At 41.8% G+C, this 18323-nt stretch overlaps 1 protein-coding gene and 1 long non-coding RNA gene across 2 annotated transcripts in view; both read left to right on the plus strand.

Annotated features, from left to right (window-relative positions):
• The window catches only part of LOC124777765, a 1006492-nt gene that overhangs the window by 835899 nt on the left and 152270 nt on the right, over positions 1-18323 (plus strand). The window lies entirely within an intron of this gene.
• Positions 1085-4370, plus strand: LOC124777764 (vegetative cell wall protein gp1-like). Its single transcript, XM_047253268.1, has 2 exons — positions 1085-1110; positions 3970-4370. The coding sequence occupies exons 1-2, from the start codon at positions 1099-1101 to the stop codon at positions 4264-4266; spliced, it is 309 nt and encodes a 102-aa protein (XP_047109224.1). The 5' UTR covers positions 1085-1098; the 3' UTR covers positions 4267-4370.

The following is an 18323-nucleotide window of genomic DNA, read 5'->3' on the forward strand; positions in this document are numbered from 1 at the left end:
CGTGCGATTATTGGCTTTGGGGTTACCTGAAGTTGCAAGTGTATCGTGATCGACCGACATCTCTAGGGATGCTGAAAGACAACATCCGACGCCAATGCAACTCCGGACATGCTTTACATTGCTGTTCACAACATTATTCCTCGACTACAGTTATTGCTGAGGAATGATGGTGGACATATTGAGCATTTCCTGTAAAGAACATCATCATTGCTTTGTCTTACTTTGTTATGCTAATTATTGCTATTCTGATCAGATGAAGCGCCATCTGTCGAATATTTTTTGAACTTTTGTATTTTTTGATTCTAATAAAACTCCATGTCATTCCAAGCATGTGTGTCAATTTGTACCTCTCTATCTACATTATTCCGTGATTTATTCAGTTTTCAAATTTATACTGACTTTTTGATCACCCGGTATAATGTAATGTAATGTACAACTAACTTCTCTGGCATCGTCTTCTTCTTCGAAACCACAGACCCACAGACACGTAAGAATGCACAGAATAATGGCTTATTGCCCTACTTAATCGTAGGCAACTAAGCCCATATAATATTTAGAAATCGATATCTACATTGGAGGCAGAAGACACAGACATAACACAAATGGAGTCTGTCCTCTACAAAGCCTAAAATCTCACTGACAGTAATACATGGTTCTGACTTACGATTAGACGTAACACAAGCACTTGAAACCTGTCTCAATTTATGTTTGTAAAGCGATAGTATTATCAGAATTGTATAACCTCATGTTCTTATCGACATCTCATCCGAGTTCTCGGCGAGTCGTCAGCTCCAAAAATTGCTGATGACTTTGGCGGCAACCTGCCGTTTGACACAGGGCCACGTCTCTTTCTTCGTGTCCGGTGTGGACAGTGGAGCACTACCCCGTCAGCAAAGCGGACACTGTGAAGGCCACGAGGCGAGGACGCAGAACGCGAACGGAGCGTGTGTCGCCGAGTGGTACGCGCCGTGTGTGACGCGTTACGTGACGTAACCACCAGTTCGCTGTAGGGGAGGGGAAAGAAGGAGTTGGTGGGTATATATACCTGCCCGGCGCTCGCCAACTGCAGCGGACAGCAGTCAACTCAACACACAAGACATGATCAAGCTGGTGAGTACCTCTTGCACTATTCCTCCATTACTTCTCTTCCCCTACAGTGTTGCGAATTTGTTGTGAAGAAAAAGGCTGTACAGGTTGGCTTACTTCAAAACAGATTCAACTTGCAGAATATAAGGTACACTTAATCTGAAAGTCGAGCGTAATGGGATAGTTCGTCTCACTTGAAGACCCGAATATACCGACTAGATTTTAAGCCTGACTTACTGCTGAAATTTTTCATCAAATATCATAAATTTTCATTTAAAAAATAATAAAATATCAGGAGAGTTATAACGAAGTTAGGTACTGAATGTGTCAACCTTAGAGTCATCTTCAAATTATGAGCCTTGGATGTGATTTTCATAGTAAACGTCGAGGAAACAGTTTTTGACATGTTGTACCTTCGCACATTTTAGTCTAGCAACTATTTGTTTGGTCGTGTAATCTCTACTAGTTCAACGGAGTCGGTGTTATTCGGTCCATGTTATGAAGTTCTTTTGATCGATTTGCCTTTTTCTACATAGCATCAATTCATTCTTGATCCTTCATTTCTTTTAGTATGTGCTAGTGTATGGATCGTCACGTTTCTAACAGACATATTTCCCTTATTACTTAGTCTTCTTTTTGCCTTCTACAATCCCCATCCCAAGTATCAGATTCGTTGTAAACGATCCGTTTGACGAAGGGTACCAGTTCCTTCGTTGTGATAAGTAGTGAAAACGTTTTCCAGGAGACATTTGAAAAAAAAAAATGTAAATTTATCATCAGCCCTTTCTCAGCGGTGTCGTTTAACATTTCACTCCTCACGGCATCAGAAAGCAAATCGTAAGAGAATAGACTAATTTATCCCTTAATTTTGCTTAGATAATTTATCCAGATGCATTTCAACCAGGCAGACCCATCCACGAGAATTTCTGAATTCACAAATAAATAACAACTCTCATACATTTTCGATTGTGTCATTGTGTATTACGTGTGAAGTTTCTCACTAAATAGCGACTGATTATCATTTTCTATTCTTTAACAACATAGCTAGTCATGAAACGACCGCTGATCTGTCTTATAAAATTGGCTACGAACATCATTTTTTTTTTTTTTTGTTTCAGTAAATCTATTGTTTAGCTCGTGTTCAATAATATGTTTCAACTAAATTTTAGATATACCTGTAATTCGTAAAAACCACTTTACCTTTTATCTTATTCAAATATAACATTGTTCTATGAGATAAAATATATTTTTTTCATGATAAGGTTATCTTCTGAAGCGCCTAGATAGGATTAGTAACAGTTTAGGACTATTCGTTAAAGAAGCTACATTTAAATACCGTCGTTGGTCGATGTTAAGGAAACGCAGAAAGACTTGGACAAAATTATTACTTGCTGTAATGAATGTCAGTAGTCTTTCAATCGATATAATCATGTAACAAAGGAAAACAATTAGTTAGTATCTGATCACAACGGACCAGAACGTGTTAAGCACGTCACATGGTGTAAGTATTTAGGAGTGATAGTAAGAAAGCAATATGAAACTGGACGATCACACAACACCAATATTAGGGAAGGTGGACAGAGCACAGATTTGTAGGTTGTAGGAAAATGATGGCACCTGCTAAAGATAACGCATACAATACGCTAGGGCGACCAACTATATTGCTCCGTTAGTTTCAGTTCTTATCAAGTGGGCATGACAACAGAGGTGAGACAGATTTTTTTTCTTTTTTTAGCAAGAACTTAATAAATAGCTGTACTTTGAACCAATTTTATTACGGCAGTGCGGGTTTTATGGTTAACTGCCACATCATCAGGTGCATACAAATATTAATACATGGTAAATGACATGGCAGAGAATATAGAAGGTTCGCACGATCACACAACACCAATATTAGGGAAGGTGGACAGAGCACAGATTTGTAGGTTGTAGGAAAATGATGGCACCTGCTAAAGATAACGCATACAATACGCTAGGGCGACCAACTATATTGCTCCGTTAGTTTCAGTTCTTATCAAGTGGGCATGACAACAGAGGTGAGACAGATTTTTTTTCTTTTTTTAGCAAGAACTTAATAAATAGCTGTACTTTGAACCAATTTTATTACGGCAGTGCGGGTTTTATGGTTAACTGCCACATCATCAGGTGCATACAAATATTAATACATGGTAAATGACATGGCAGAGAATATAGAAGGTTCGCACACGTTGTTTATCATGTTTTAATGCTTATATGCACTTTATGATGTGACTATAAGCCATGAAACCGGTAGTGCCTTGATAAAACTGGTTCAAAATACAGCTGTTCGGAGAATTAATGCAAGAAATGCACTACCGCAGCCGCGGATGCTCCGATCACAGTGTCGTTTGCAGAGATGGAACAAATTCAGAGAAGCGCAGCTAGTGTAACAGAAATTCTGAGGAAACGTAAATGCGAATTACTGGAAGAAACACGGTGTAGTTCGCACAAAACCCTGCTGGAGGAAGAGAGTGTGTAGTCGGAAGGAAGAGGATGCCACCATTTACTATAATGCTGCCACCATCGTATATATCCCGTACGGATCTCGAAAATAATATGGAAAGATTACGGCATCCGCAGAAGCATACAGATAGTCTTTTCATTTTTGCTCGATTTACGAATGGAATAGGACGGAAAATCGATAGCGCTAGCACGAAGTAGCGTCCTGCATGAACTGTACACGAGTTGAGGCCTATGTATAACGATAAGACCAGTGACAAAACGGTATGTGGCTTATGTGGTGGGAATTTTCGTGCGGGTCAAATACTGTGACATTCGTAAGCAAGTGGCTGGATGGCGTGTTTTGATTTAGTTGACCTTTGCAGGTAGCAGCAGCAGTGTGGTGACTTTGTGTGTGCTTTGCAGGTGACCGTAGTTGTGGTGCTGGCGGCGGCGGCGAGCGCGCAGTTCCCCCCGGGCCCCGCCCCCGGACCTCTGGGCCCAGGTCCCGCTCCCGGCCCCTGGGGACCCGCCCCTGTGCCGCATCTTCCGCCTCCACCGCCTCCCCCACGCCCCCAGGTGCCTGCCCCCGGGCCCGGCCCCAGCGCCATCACCAGTGACTCCACCTCGCAGATCCACTCGCCCTGGGCCGTCTCGAGCTGGCACCGCAGCCAGACCATCATCCGCCCCCAGCCCATCCCAGTGGGCCTCGTCACCGAGTGATGCTGCCTCGAACGCAGCTACCCCTGATGGAGTTCCCCGGTTGCACCTGTAACACAAATTTGTTAATCGAATTTTAAGAAATAAAAATGTATTTTGTTTTGTTACAGAATCGGTTTTGTTTCTTCATTGTATAACCTATGTAACCGCAGCTCCTCTACCACGAGGAGTAACCCCAGTTCCTCTACTAGCCAACAAACATCATCTGGTTCTCATAAGGGGTAGTAGTGAATAATCTGATGGTTTATCAGTTTCTATTATCACACCAGTGGAAAGCACAGCTCACTTACTGTAATTCCGACTAATTTATAGAAATGTGTTCGTGCGAGAGAGAGAGAGAGAGAGAGAGAGAGAGGGGGGGAGAGAGAGAGAGAGAGAGAAAGAGGGAGAGAGAGAGAGAGAGCAGGAGGGAGGGAGAGAATGAGGTCGTAGATGTGATGAAAACATTCAATTCAGAAAGGCAAGGGTAAGATTTAAAGAGTCATTTCGAAAGAGGTACAGATCAAGAAATGTATTAAATGAAGCGGTGGACTGTTAGCAGAAAAAAAATGGTTCAGATGGCTCTGAGCATTATGGGACTTAACTTCTGAGGTCAACAGTCCCCTAGAACTTAGAACTACTTAAACTTAACTAACCTAAGGACATCACACACATCCATGCCCGTGGCAGGATTCCAACGTACGATCGTAGCGGTCGCGCGGTTCCAGACTGTAGCGTCTGGAACCGCTCGGCCAGCCCGGCCGGCTGGACTGTTAGCAGTTTTGTTTCAACATGCTGCAGGACGATCAGTCAGTAGAGAGCAATAAATGAAATAGGAATATCAAAGGCGCACGTCGTGGATAAGAGAAAGGACCTAAAGGGACAACCTAGGCAAGATAGTCTCATTTTTTAGACTGAGCAACACCTGCAAAAAGCCAACGTCATTGAATATCGCAAGAGACTGTAAAACACCGGCATGTACTGTGAAGAAAATGTAACACTTTCAGAACATGAAACAGGAAGAAACTGAACAATGAGAAAATAATTGAGTGAAGGAGTTTACTCTCCTGTGTGACAAGACATGTATAGAACAAAAATAAATTACCTACAGTGGCAAGGATCAGACAGTAAATGTAATGAGGAATGTGAAGAAGTAGAGGAAGAAAAGACGAGAAAAATGTTGGTCCTAAAATAGATGGTGAGAGGCGAATGTGAAGACGCAGGGAAGAACTGATATGCAACACTGAAGACAATGAGGAGAAATCAGACTGAAAAGAAAAGATTTGTTGATAATGTGATCACGAAGAATACGGACAAAATGACCAAAATAGTATTGGACATAACGCGTAGGACTAGAAAAAAGAAAGAAACCTGTGGGTTGTTGTAAACAGGAAAGGCTAATAGAAAGTGGGGCAGAAAGTGTGTCACACATCAACGACAGAGAAGGATACAGGAAAAGTTAGAGAGCTACCAGTGGAGCAGACAAAAGTGTACTGATGGGAAGGATGAAGAATTTTTGGAAGGAATAGAGAAAACGAAAAACCATGGCTTTCCGTAGTCCTACAGGGGCAGTAGCGAAATAAAAATAAGAAGAAGATAGCGATTTTATTACTTAAAGTGGAACCTACATATTCTCTTTTACTATTTCGTAAATGTGACCTGTTGCTTTTATTGATTTTGAATATCTGCAATCGGTTCCAAAGTACAAATACGAAATAGCTGAAGTTTAATAATAACTGAAGGTGTACGTTTTTTATATCCGTAGAAAGCTGCTGACCTCCGAATACCTACCAGAAATATAACAACAGCTCTATTCAAAACAGTTAGTTTTGAACATCGATGTCTGAGTGTAATTAAAAAGAAGGCAGGTTTAGTTTGCAATAAAAGGAAGGTTTAGTTTGCAATAAATTGTCGATGCTCAACGAAGGTGTATTGTTATCAGATAGCCAAAATCATTCTGTATCGATATGCGGCAAATATACAGCACAACTAACGAGTAAAATTCAACAAGATCGCTGCTTGTGCAGAGAACTCTATGACTGCAGTTCAAGTGTGCAGGCTCAAAATTATTGGAAGAACCTGAAAGAAACATAATTCATCTATGAGAAACGTGGCTTACAAAGCACCCTCTCTACCGATTATGGAGTACTGCTCTTCAGCCTTGAATCACTACCAGGTGAGATTAACGGAAGAACTAGAGCAGATCTGAAGCACAATGGCGCGTTTTTTTTTTTTTTCAAAAAATTCTTTCTTCAAAACTACGAATGATACATGATTAATCCACTACCTAACTACATTAGTGTGTCATAAGTTTACATTTTCATTACAATTACTGCAGCTAAATTATTATTTACTACAGGTGTGTTTAAACGTCTACTATTGTTCGACTATGGGCATTTCTAAGCTTTGTTACTATTTAATGCTACATGTGCCTTTGATTTTCTAAGTTACCTACGAGGTTAATTTATTACGTCTATTTCTATTTGTATACTACTTTGTACAGTACTTAGGCTGATCTACACTACACGCAGCGTTACAGGTGTGCCAGCATGATACACAAATGTACATTGTCGGCCGTGCCCACCGAGCTAATCCCTGTGGCCATGGCCCTGGCACAGGGCGACCCAAGATATTAGATTCGCTGCAGTTCTATTCTAGAAAATTATCCTATCTTATCCCACGTTAAACCTAGTTGTTATTTCTACTGCCATGTTCAGTGCTTGTCAAAATCGGCTAAATGTACACCCTCCCCCAAATGCGAGACGTGGCGGATCCCAGCCGTGAAGCGGCTGGCCAAGTCCACAGGACGGGTGCACGGAGTCTAATATGGGTTTTATACTAATTTCGATTGTTCCTTTGAAATTCTCGCAAGACTTTGCTTGGTATTTCATTTCAAAGTTCGTTCAAAATATGAAACGTGTCCCCTTGCCTGAGCAAATGGGGCGTGTCATGGTTGGCAAGTTGTTGCCACAGTGGTGATGTAACATCGTCGAAAAGGGGGCGCTCATACACCACATGGAGTGCCCTGTCTGGCACCACACTCACACAATGGTGTGGCCCGCTTCCCCAACCGGCATAGGTATGCCAGGTACGGTCTATGTCCAGTAAGAAAGTTCAGCAGCCCCTAGCTGGTTTAAGTACCTAAGCTGTAAACGCTCCTTCATATTTGGTAGCAACTGCCATAATTCTTCCCCTCTTCTATTAATTCAGGCTTTATCCTTTATTTGAGCTATTTTTTCCCTTTTTTCTTTCTTCACCCAATATCAGGCAGCCTGTTCTCTGATCTTTATATCAAGGGGACAGTGCCGCATTAATACTAACAATGCGCCCCCCTCCCCCAGGAGATGTTCTACATGCCCCCACCGAGCGCAGGAGCATGTTTCGCTGCACCCTCCTTACAGCCATGGCGGGCATGACCCCCTTGAGCCTGTCCGCCCAGACTCTTGACTCATATCATACAATCGATACTATTGTTATATAAGCTTTATTAGGTCGGACATAAGTGGAAGCGTTTGTGTCGGATTCCAATTAAGTTGATTATTGTTTCCAGCGACCTCTGTGTTACAGTATCGATATGTGTTGCATAATTCCACCTTTCGCCAACGACTACACCTAGATATGGGGCGCTGAAGAACTGTTGAACCATCTGTTCTAACTGTGAGATTTCTAACAAGTTCTCCCTTTAATAGTAAATACGTAGACTTACTAGGTGCTATTGTCAATTTCGCTCTACAGCGCCATGTGTTCAAGATAGATATGGCCCTTTCCAAAATCTAAATCTTTGCGGCTACGACCGCCAACCAACGGGAGTTGGTCATCTGCGTAGGCTATGACCTCTAGCACATCATTACTGTTCTTTAAGCTGTCCAAAAGGGGCTGCATATTAAAATTCCAAAAGAATGGCCCCAAGACTGAGCCCTGTGGACACCCCTTTGTTATCCTTTTACTGATTCTCCCGCTAGCCAGACCTCCCTTTCTTCACAACAGCTCCAAAGACAGCCATATAGCGGCCCTGGACACTCCTTTCCCCGCAAGCAGGAGAACAGCGAAGTCCACCACAGGTTGTCAAAGGCGCCACTGACGTCCACCATGATGCCTACAATGTACTGATGCGGGGCTGAGTCACAGACCTCTTACGCCTGGGCGGTTGCGTCAGACGCCGATCGCCCCGACCGAAAGCCGAATTGTCTGACATTCATCCCGCACAGCACATAGTGTGCTGTCAGTCTGCCAGCAGCCTCTCAAAAATTTCTCCAGCAGGCCTAGCAAGCCGACGGGCCTATATGATTTAGCTTCTTTCGGATCTTTATCTGGACCTTTCTTGATTATCACAACATTCGTTTTTTTTTCCAGATGGAGGGGAATTTCTTGATCCTTAAACACTCATTTGTACAACTTACTGAGAGGCGAGTAATTGCACTACTTCCGCTGTAATGCTGTCTGGACGAGGAGCTTTGTCCTTCTTAGAAGAAGGGATTGACCATGCTGTTATATTCATAAGCTCGTTGGCTCTCCATCCTAATTTGTCTTTGCTCTTCTGTCAATATTTGTGCCCTCACCCCCTCCAACAGTGTAGATGGTCGGGGGGGGGGGGGGGGCTTGTTTGTTGACAAACATTAGATACAGCGCTATTACTGTTTCCTCCGCTTTTTCTCCTTTTTCATTCTGAGTGCCTCTGTACCATAGGGGGGGGGGGGGAGACTTCTCATTTATGTCCGCTGTCACAACAAATCTGCGCCCTCGCAACGCCGTGGCCATCTGAGTTAGTTTATATAGGAACTCATCAATTTACCTGCCGTACTGAAAGTACATGTTGATGAGATATAGCACTCCAACAGGCGACTGAAGTTCCAGGACGTTGTAGTGGTCATCAGTGCCCTGTTTGTGACTATGATCGCAGCTCTTGGTTCACTGTGAATCACTTGCCAGTATGCTACTGTAAAAGAGATCCCCCCAGCTTGCGAGTACAGCTCCTACAGAGAGCACGTCCAGACTCATTTCCTCCACCACTCTTCGAAGCCACTTTGCTACTGTAAAAGGAATCCCCCCAGCTTGGCAGCTTGGGAGTATGGCTACTACAGACAGAGCACGTCCAGACTCATTTCCTCCACCACTCTTCGAAGTTCCTGCATTACTAATTTACAGTTGTGCGCGTTTATATGTCTTATGTTTAACTTAGCAGTCATGTGGGAAGTATGTTCGAATATGAGATTCCGGCCAATTTTTCCTCCAATCATGCACTATGCTTCCATTTGTTATGACAGATTGGTTATATGACTCAACCATGTCTAACTTTTCATTTATTCTTTCAAACACCCTTTTGACTAGGTCTCGCAGGGCCTTGAAGATTCAATGTCTTGAGCTGTGTCTTATCCACAGCCTCCATTACCGAGAAGGTAACGTCTCTACCGTACTCGTGACCGACACGCACCAAATGCCTCAAATCTGTAGTGAGGACGGCCAGCTCCTCAAGAAGCGCTGGTTGCATGGCATGTTCCAGGTTTGGCTATACCCTAGCAGGGTCCATCCCCAAACCTCCCTTGGAAGGTGGGTCTATTGACGCACTTGTGCTACTCACAACATCAACCTGCACTCGCTCTCTTGTACCCATTACATTCTGCCTTATCACCGGTCGACTCCCTACCTCTTGGTCGTTCGTGATCTTCAGGCGACCTGTGTCCACGGCTTACAGGAGAGCGAGCGTCTTTCTGACCACAGGGTCTGTTTGAATGCCTACATCCTTCATCACCACTTTCTGGGTTTGTGACTTGGTGAGCTTTTGTAGAAATTCCTACATCTAATGGCACTCACCGCGTCCCTCAACCATTTGCTCGGGGCTTCCTCTTAGGCTTCCTGTGTACAGGTGTAGCATCAGCCATAATCTATTGTGGCAATGAGCCTCTACTCTAACATCCTGTAGGTAGGGCAGTTTCTTTTGGTGGTGTTGCAGGTTTTCTTCCCACTTCACATGTAGGGGATGCAATTTTTTTCCTGAAATGGTCTTCGACGCCGCACTTGGAGCAAGCTGGCTTCCGTTGGCAATGCTATTGTATGTTATCTAAATCGCCACAGATGTGGTATCGGGGAACTACCATGTAATGCCTCACATTGATGGCATGAAAGGCCATATATATCTTGTCCATAGTCCTAAGCCTGCTCCACATTTTCCCAGAGACCTCGGCAACGTGATGTACAACATCCCGTTCCCGGGACCCAGTTTTGAAGTGCCATTTGATCCCATTTTTAAACGTTTCTGTATTTATAACATTAAAATTTTGTTGGCACATTGTTTCATAAATATCGTTTTCTCGTAATGTAACTGATGCATCGTATAAGATCACTATAGATTTCCGCTTCTTAGACGGCTCACACTTTACTTCGTTTAGTTTAAAAAAAAAATGGTTCAAATGGCTCTGAGCACTACGGGACTTAACATCTTTGGTCATCAGTCCCCTAGAACTTAGAACTACTTAAACCTATCCAACCTAAGGACATCATACACATCCATGCCCGAGGCAGGATTCGAACCTGCGACCGTAGCAGTCGCGCGGTTCAGGACTGAGCGCGTAGAACCGCTAGACCACCGCGGCCGGCTTAGTTTTTCATTATTTAAAATTTTGCTTCGATCTTGCTGCGTGGCGACATCCACGATAATCATATCTTTTTTCGCCTTTACTTTATTTATTTTAATTTTATCTTTTGCACGATTTACTGTAGTTGTAAAGAACTCCTGCGCCTTTATTATGTCCTGACCGGACAGGGGTCTCAAGAAGACCGCCGTGTTCGGTCTTTGCGATACTTTGGCAATACACTCTTTGGGTTGTTTGCGACTTTGGGGCTGCTTGCGCGGTCACATTTTTAACGTTTTCTTGCGCAGCCGCTCTTTTTCTCTCTCTAGTTCCTCCACTCGCCCCTCGGGCTTCGCACTTGCGGTAGCCGAGGCAGGGAGTTCATTCTTAATTGCCAGGACTGCTGCCTCACTGATTTTCCCGTTTTCCACACTTGAATCTAATATTTGATTAATTGGCGCAGTTAGTCACGGGTCCATTTGTAAGCATGAGGGCTTTACGAAGATGACAAAACACGAGGAATATTAGTTCATTAGGATCCAGTCGGTCGCGAAATGTAAACACCAGTGAAAATCAGAAATCGTGTACTTGCATCAGCTACATCTTCGAACTAATTCTCTACACAGTCGCCGGCCGCTGTGGCCGAGCGGTTCTAGGCGCTTCAGTCCGGAACCGTGCTGCTGCTATGCTCGCATCCTGTCACGGGCATGGATGTGAGTGACGTCCTTAGGTTGGTTAGGTTTAAGTAGTTCTAAGTCTAGGGGACTGATGACCTCAGATGTTCCGTAGTGCTCAGAGCCATTTGAACCATTTTCTCTACACAGTCGCCACTCCGACGTAATCATTTGTCGTAGCGTCGTAGAGACATTCAAATACTGTCATCATAGAAGGTAGTCGCATGTACTTTCCGCCAGCTGTGCCGATCTGCAGCCCGTTAACTGCGCCAAAGTCCTGCCTTCACAGGCAGCGGTTCATATGAGCAGAGATGAAACTCGGTGGGGTCAAGTCTGGGCTGTGAGGTGGGTGATCAAAAACCTCTCGTCGAAAACGCTACAGGGTTTTCTTCATAGCCCCTCCACTGTCCCACTGAGAACCGTCCTAAGAAGGAAATCCATGACAGTTATTTTAAGTGGGCTATATGAAATCAGGCGAAATCCCTCAACAGGCACTCACACCTGACACATTATTCTATGCGTCTTTAGGTGTTCACTGTGCGCTCAGAACTGAAAAAGGTGACGTGCCGCGACCGATGGCCACACTACTCGTAGAAGCACTGTTCAACATATTCTGAAAAGCTTCATCAGACTTCCACTGTGGTTTACGTTTCGTGACCGATTCGACCTTCACAAACGAATACCCCTTGCTGTTCGTGGGTGAACGACAGAATGCCAGTGTCCAACGGAAATATTTCGACTACTGACTGCGCTGACATCACTAGGAAAATGTCACCGACATCTGGCCGTTTGAAACGTCCCCTTTGAAAAATTATACATGACTGTGCTTAAACTGACACACAATATTTTTTTAGCGCAACGCAATCTGACTTTCAGTAATCCCTACAAGAGAATGGCCCTGACTAAATTAATCTATACGTTTCACAAATCACTTACCTCACAAAAATCGTCGTTACTCGAACTACTGCAATACAGCGAGCGCCACTACTGCCAGCTAAATAAAAGATTCAAACTACGGAAGGCACTAACTACTGATAGGTATAGTTAGCAAATGAAAGATTTTAATAAAGAACAAACAATGTATTTACCTCAACAGTCATAATATATATAGCAGTTCACGACGTCCATTCTTACACATGTGTTTCTGATGCACACCTCCAGATTATCCATTCTCAAAAATCCGCCATCTCACTTTCCCACATCCACCACTGCTGGCGGCTCGCCTCCAACTGCGCAACGCTACGCGCTGTTAACATCCAGCTGCCCAACACTACAATGGCAGACAACAATGCAAACTAGCCACAGACTCCACACAGCACAGCCAGTGATTTTCATACAGAGCGCTACGTGGCGTTACCAATAAGAAAACCTAAACAGCCTACTTACATAGCCCCCATGCTCCCCACAAAAAAATTTACAAGTTGTTTTGGGCACTGGCCAATACATATTTGTTAAAATTTTTTTCACAATTACAATAACAAAGAAATCATAAGCACACACTTATTCATACAATGTTGGTCAAAAGCTAAAATTTTCTCACAGTCCATAAAGACAGTCCTGATCATTCATCACAGTAAAATTGCAGTTATTTTTTTCTCAAAGTCTGAGCAGTAAAAGACAATGCACACGTAAGTAGTGAATTTCAATGCAGTCTTGAAGAAGTAGTGTTGTCCTTCCAACAGAAAGACAGTGCTGACTCTTGACATGCAGACAGGTAATGGGCCACAACAGAGCAAACTCACCGCAGAGTCTGTCGAAGTTTTGAAGAATATTGGTAGGTAGGTCATAACAGAGCAGACCAACTGTAGTCCTGGTAGAGATTACGGTATTGGTGGGCCACCAGAGGTGCAGACCCACTGCAGTCCTTGTAGAGATAATAGTATTGGTGGGTCATCAAAGATGCAGACCCACTGTAGTCCTTGTAGAGATGGCCAGCAGCCATCTATTGCGACTGTTCAGGTGCACAATCACCATCGAAGAGTCTTGGGGAGAATATAGCAAGTCCATAAACCACCACTTGTGCACTCACAAAGTTTTTGGAATTGTCCTTAGAACCAGCAGTGCTGTTAACCAGTCCCTTGCTGAATTATCAACACACGTGCAAACACTAACAGTCCCAACTTCTCACATACTGTGCATATATTATGACCAACAGAAATGTGTGCAGTGAAATGATACTTAATTTGAAGAACTGGTGTCAATTACAATTTTATAACATAAGAATACAATAACAAAGGTACAAAATACATCATTAAAGAACATAACAATACAGATAACATTTGTAGTAATAGGGGCTTTACAAAAGAATAGAAATAAACATAAACATCAGTGTTACAGGAATTATGACATAAGTATATACATAAAAGATCAGAATAACTTTTGAAACATCAACTTCACACATGAGCATTGAAACAAAACAGAATAAATAATGTCTTAACATCTTTACAAAGTAAATAACATAGTATTTGAAAAATTCTACAACATAGATCTTATTAGCTACACACAAGGTTACATAAGCACATAGCGGAATAATACAAAAGAAAAGACAGGGTTCGTTTTCAGTGTGACATTTGGTACTGCAGTCCAACCCAAAACTTCGTTCTGTAGATCTTTCCTCTTATTTCAACATTTGTTTCCACCAAAAAATCCTATCCAAGCATGCTTTCTGTATTCTGTTCACATCCTCTTTCAAAATTCTTTTTTGGCCAAACCATTTTCTTATAGCTTCTCAACGCCTTTCTTCCAATTCATCACAACTCGTTCTCACATATAGCCTACCCCATCTTAAGCTAACTTAAATCTACTGAGCTCAGATGCTAAACTAAGGGACGAGGCAATGCAGCAGCACAAAACAATCCACACAAACAGCAATGAAAAAAAATGGAAATTGGCAAAGCAAGCTACAGTAAATCTAAGTCACCAAGCAAATGCAACATTACAACTAATATAAGCCAATGTGCAGCAACAAGAAAAATAAATCAGTAGTAAAACTGGCTTAACAGAGTAATAGAAAGTGAAATTTAGTAGCACTATTCCTGGCAAACAGCAGCAGCAAATGCAATAACTTATACCAAAATATGACATAGCTCAAGTAGAAAAAATATTACACTAAAGACAACAATGCAGATAAGGGAAATTTCTATTCACATCTTAATGTCTATGTAATTAAAGTGGCGCACCACAACTTATTCTACGAGAAATATTACCAAGCAGCTGAAAAGAAAATTATGTATGCAAGTCCTGTGAAGGGAAATGTCTTTTTGTGCTCCTTCGTTTTTTGAAGTAGATCATAAAGTTATTATTTACTGGATCTGTAGGCATAAAATATCTATACTAGTACATCCATTAAATTTTGTTGTAACCAATGCTGCAGTGCAGCTAGAAACTAGATATTAAACAAAATAGGCAAAGTAAGGCGTGAAACGTCATTCACTAGCCATATGGCGTTTCATAATGCAGTAAACAATCTTTCAACTAGCAAGACAATAGACGGGAAATGTTTCTCATCATTTCATTTCAGTAAATATCATAAATTAAGAGATCCACAGTGTAATCATATGTTTTCAAGTTTGGGCGTGTCGTATTTGCGATGCTTTCTACAAAGAAATGTCAATAGCGTGGATAATGGCCTCTTTTTTTCCACCTGTGCGTCTGAAAGGCACACACTAATGGCTTTTTTCCAGGCGATTGTCGCGCAGCTGGGTGCTTACAGTGACCTACCTTCCTTACCGAAATATTTACGACACCAGTTTGCACTACAGTGACAGTCTCATATAAAAAATTTCACAGGTCGAGAATTTGCGTTCCAAATGTGTAGAAACAAAATCCTATGAATATAACAGTGTGCAAAAAATTTTCGCCGGCATTGTGATACATTCAGGCATTTACCCACATTTCATAACTCTTAAAGTACGATTCTCAGGTTATTGATCATAAACATACCTCAACAGCATAATACACATCGTCATCGTAATAATAACATCATAACAGAACAATCACATCTCAGAATCATTGCAGCTTCTTCCCATAATTTCAAGACCTTCAATAAAGTCATCTACCTCAAACGTACTTCAAAAATCATGATCCCTTACCAAATACATCGTTCAAAGCTCTCATAGTATCACAATGTTTCCAAAAAAATATGAACAGTTCACAAAGTACAGACAAAATACAGTTTCATAAGTGTGACGTTATTCAACTGTGTAATTACGTAAACATCTGTCACTGATGTAGTGAAATAAATGTTTGTCTCTCACAGTTAAATGATCAGATAGCTGCGTAATTTATGTGTTAGAGAAATATGGTACCGATGTGTAATGTTGTATAAGCAAATACCATATTAGCTAGGGCTCCTTGTGGTTGCCAAACACATGGTACACAAATTAAGCGTGTACCCCCCTGAGGATTAATGTAATTATACCCTCAGGTGTTACAGATTACAGCAATGGAATGAAATGTATCACGGAAAACTTTTGTATCATTGTGCTTCAAATATCTTTAAAAATAAGTGTTTCAAGTATAAAATTAATCACTCAAATACGTGTACTGTAGCGCTAAACTGTGCGTCTTGTTGTAAGATAATATCTGTGGAAGTGTCGTAGTTATCGTCCTCCGAAAGCTAAGTTCTGCAGAAGTCAATGTACTCACCTCATGATAAACAAAAGTGAAATGCTTTGTGTATAGATATCTTAGTTATTACGCTTATTGCCATGATGAAGAAAGTGTTGTGCTGTAACGTATTGTTGTGCTACAGAAAAGGCTGTCTCATTGTAGCTATACCACAAAAGTTACTACTAAAACGTTTTACTTTCCAGAATAATTCAGAAAAACTGTGCAGATATAAAACAGAAACACCGCAAAAGCAACATTGTAAATTGTCACTCATTAGTAGCGTCGTGATAAAATCGTGTAGCTGTCACATAAACTAACCACTGTGTCATCTGGTATCTCACAGAAAGTACTTTAAATCCAGAATGTATTTTCAAGTAAACCAAAATGTTGCATTAAAATCTCATTAGCAGTACCAGTATATGTTCTAAGTATGTAAGCCTTATAGTCGTTACATAATCGTGCAACTAACAAGCAAGAATGTACAAATAACAACACTGTGTCGTCTGTTCACTATAACAATGCACTCGTAAATGCTGTCTAAATATGTTCCCTAGGTTCTAGACTGGATAGTTTATTTTAAAACATAGTAGCAAGTTAACAGTTTCCAAGTGTGACAAAAAGTACTAGAAATGTGAAGTGAAAAGTTTTATGGCAAAGACAAAGTTAAAAAGCAGATTATCTTTCAATAAACGGCTTTACATGTGAAGTGTGGTGTAAACCTTTACTCTTCCTAGTACGCAGAGCTCCAGCTTCAACGGAATTATCATGTGGGATATGGTACATCGGTAAAGAATGCTCAAATTTTTCTCAGGGTTAGCGTCTATGCTATGTTTCGCTGAGCCAGCAAGCGCACGTGGCAGCCTGCGGTGTGAGTCATTGTCTGTTTCTTTGTTGGCGCGCGTCGTTATTGGGATTTGGAGACATAACTTCTACAAATTCACCTTGTCGAGAGGGCCCTGCCCTGTTTGAATCCCGCCAGTTCTGATGCAATTCAGGTCTGTTGTTACGATCATATTGTCTGCCGTCATGTCGTCGGTAGCTGTTGAAGTTTCTTTCTTGTCTGTTAAGTGGTGGAGAATTTCTCCCTGAATTATCACTGCATGGAGGACCATTGCGTCTGAAGTTATTCTGTCTCCCTTGATAATAAATATTTTGGTTCCCATATTGTCTGTTTCTCTGATTGTCTCTGTGATAGTCATTACTGTGGAGAGGTGATCTTTCCCTTTAATTATTACTACTCTGCCAATGGTTGTCATATGGATGGTGTCTGTTTTGGTCACGATTTACGTTGTAAGAATAGACTTTTCGTGTCCAGTTGTTATTTCTGTCATCGCGGAATTGTGACGGATGTGACCTGTAATTGTTGTGTTCCTGTTTTCGCGTTCCGCGATTGTCAGTGTCAATTTCTAATTCTTGTAAGACTCCCTGAAAAGCTTCAATGCCGTCTTCGCAACGTCCTGCCAAAATAATATGTCGTAAATGTTCAGGTAATTTAATTAAGCAAATGTGGATGAGTTCTGAGGGGCTGTATGGGTTTGACAGGTACTGATTCTTGTGCAACATGTCTTCAAAATATTTCACAAGACTGGAAAATTCAGATTGTTCGAAATGTTTCATCATTACGATGGTATGTTTTACTCGGTCTTGTGTAGCTTGAGACCAATATACTGAGAGGAAGGCATGATAGAATTCTCCTTCACTATGCCAATCGTGAATGACCGATCGCATTCTTACAGCTGCTTCATTCTCTAAGTAGCCACACATAAATTCTAATCTGTGCTCTAATGATCAGTTGGGAGGAAAACAATGAGAGAATTGATGAAGTCACGCTTGTGGATGAATGTCGTTGCCAGAATTCTGAAATGTTTTGAATTTACATGTAGTAATGAACAGCTTATAGTCAAAATCATCGTGCCGGCGAGTCGCATATCGGTCATTGTTACGTCGTGTCGGCGGTTCCATCTTAAAATTCGGTGCACCTTGCCAATTTCTTTCATAATTTCCGAAATGCCCTGTGTTATTATTTTGTGGCTTTTCCGTATTTCTAAGTCCCTCTTCCCGTGTTGGAGCGCGAGTGTCCTCTGAAATTTGTAATTTTTGTATTACTTGTGCCAACTGATCTTGTACTTCCCAGAATTCTCTTTTGTGTTGCGTATTAATTTGATTCTGATTTTGTTTGAATTTCTTAATTTGTTCATACTCTTCTGTGTCAGTGATGGCTACAGGT

Source organism: Schistocerca piceifrons, chromosome 2, assembly GCF_021461385.2.
Source record: "Schistocerca piceifrons isolate TAMUIC-IGC-003096 chromosome 2, iqSchPice1.1, whole genome shotgun sequence".
Taxonomy (NCBI): Eukaryota; Metazoa; Arthropoda; class Insecta; order Orthoptera; family Acrididae; genus Schistocerca; species Schistocerca piceifrons.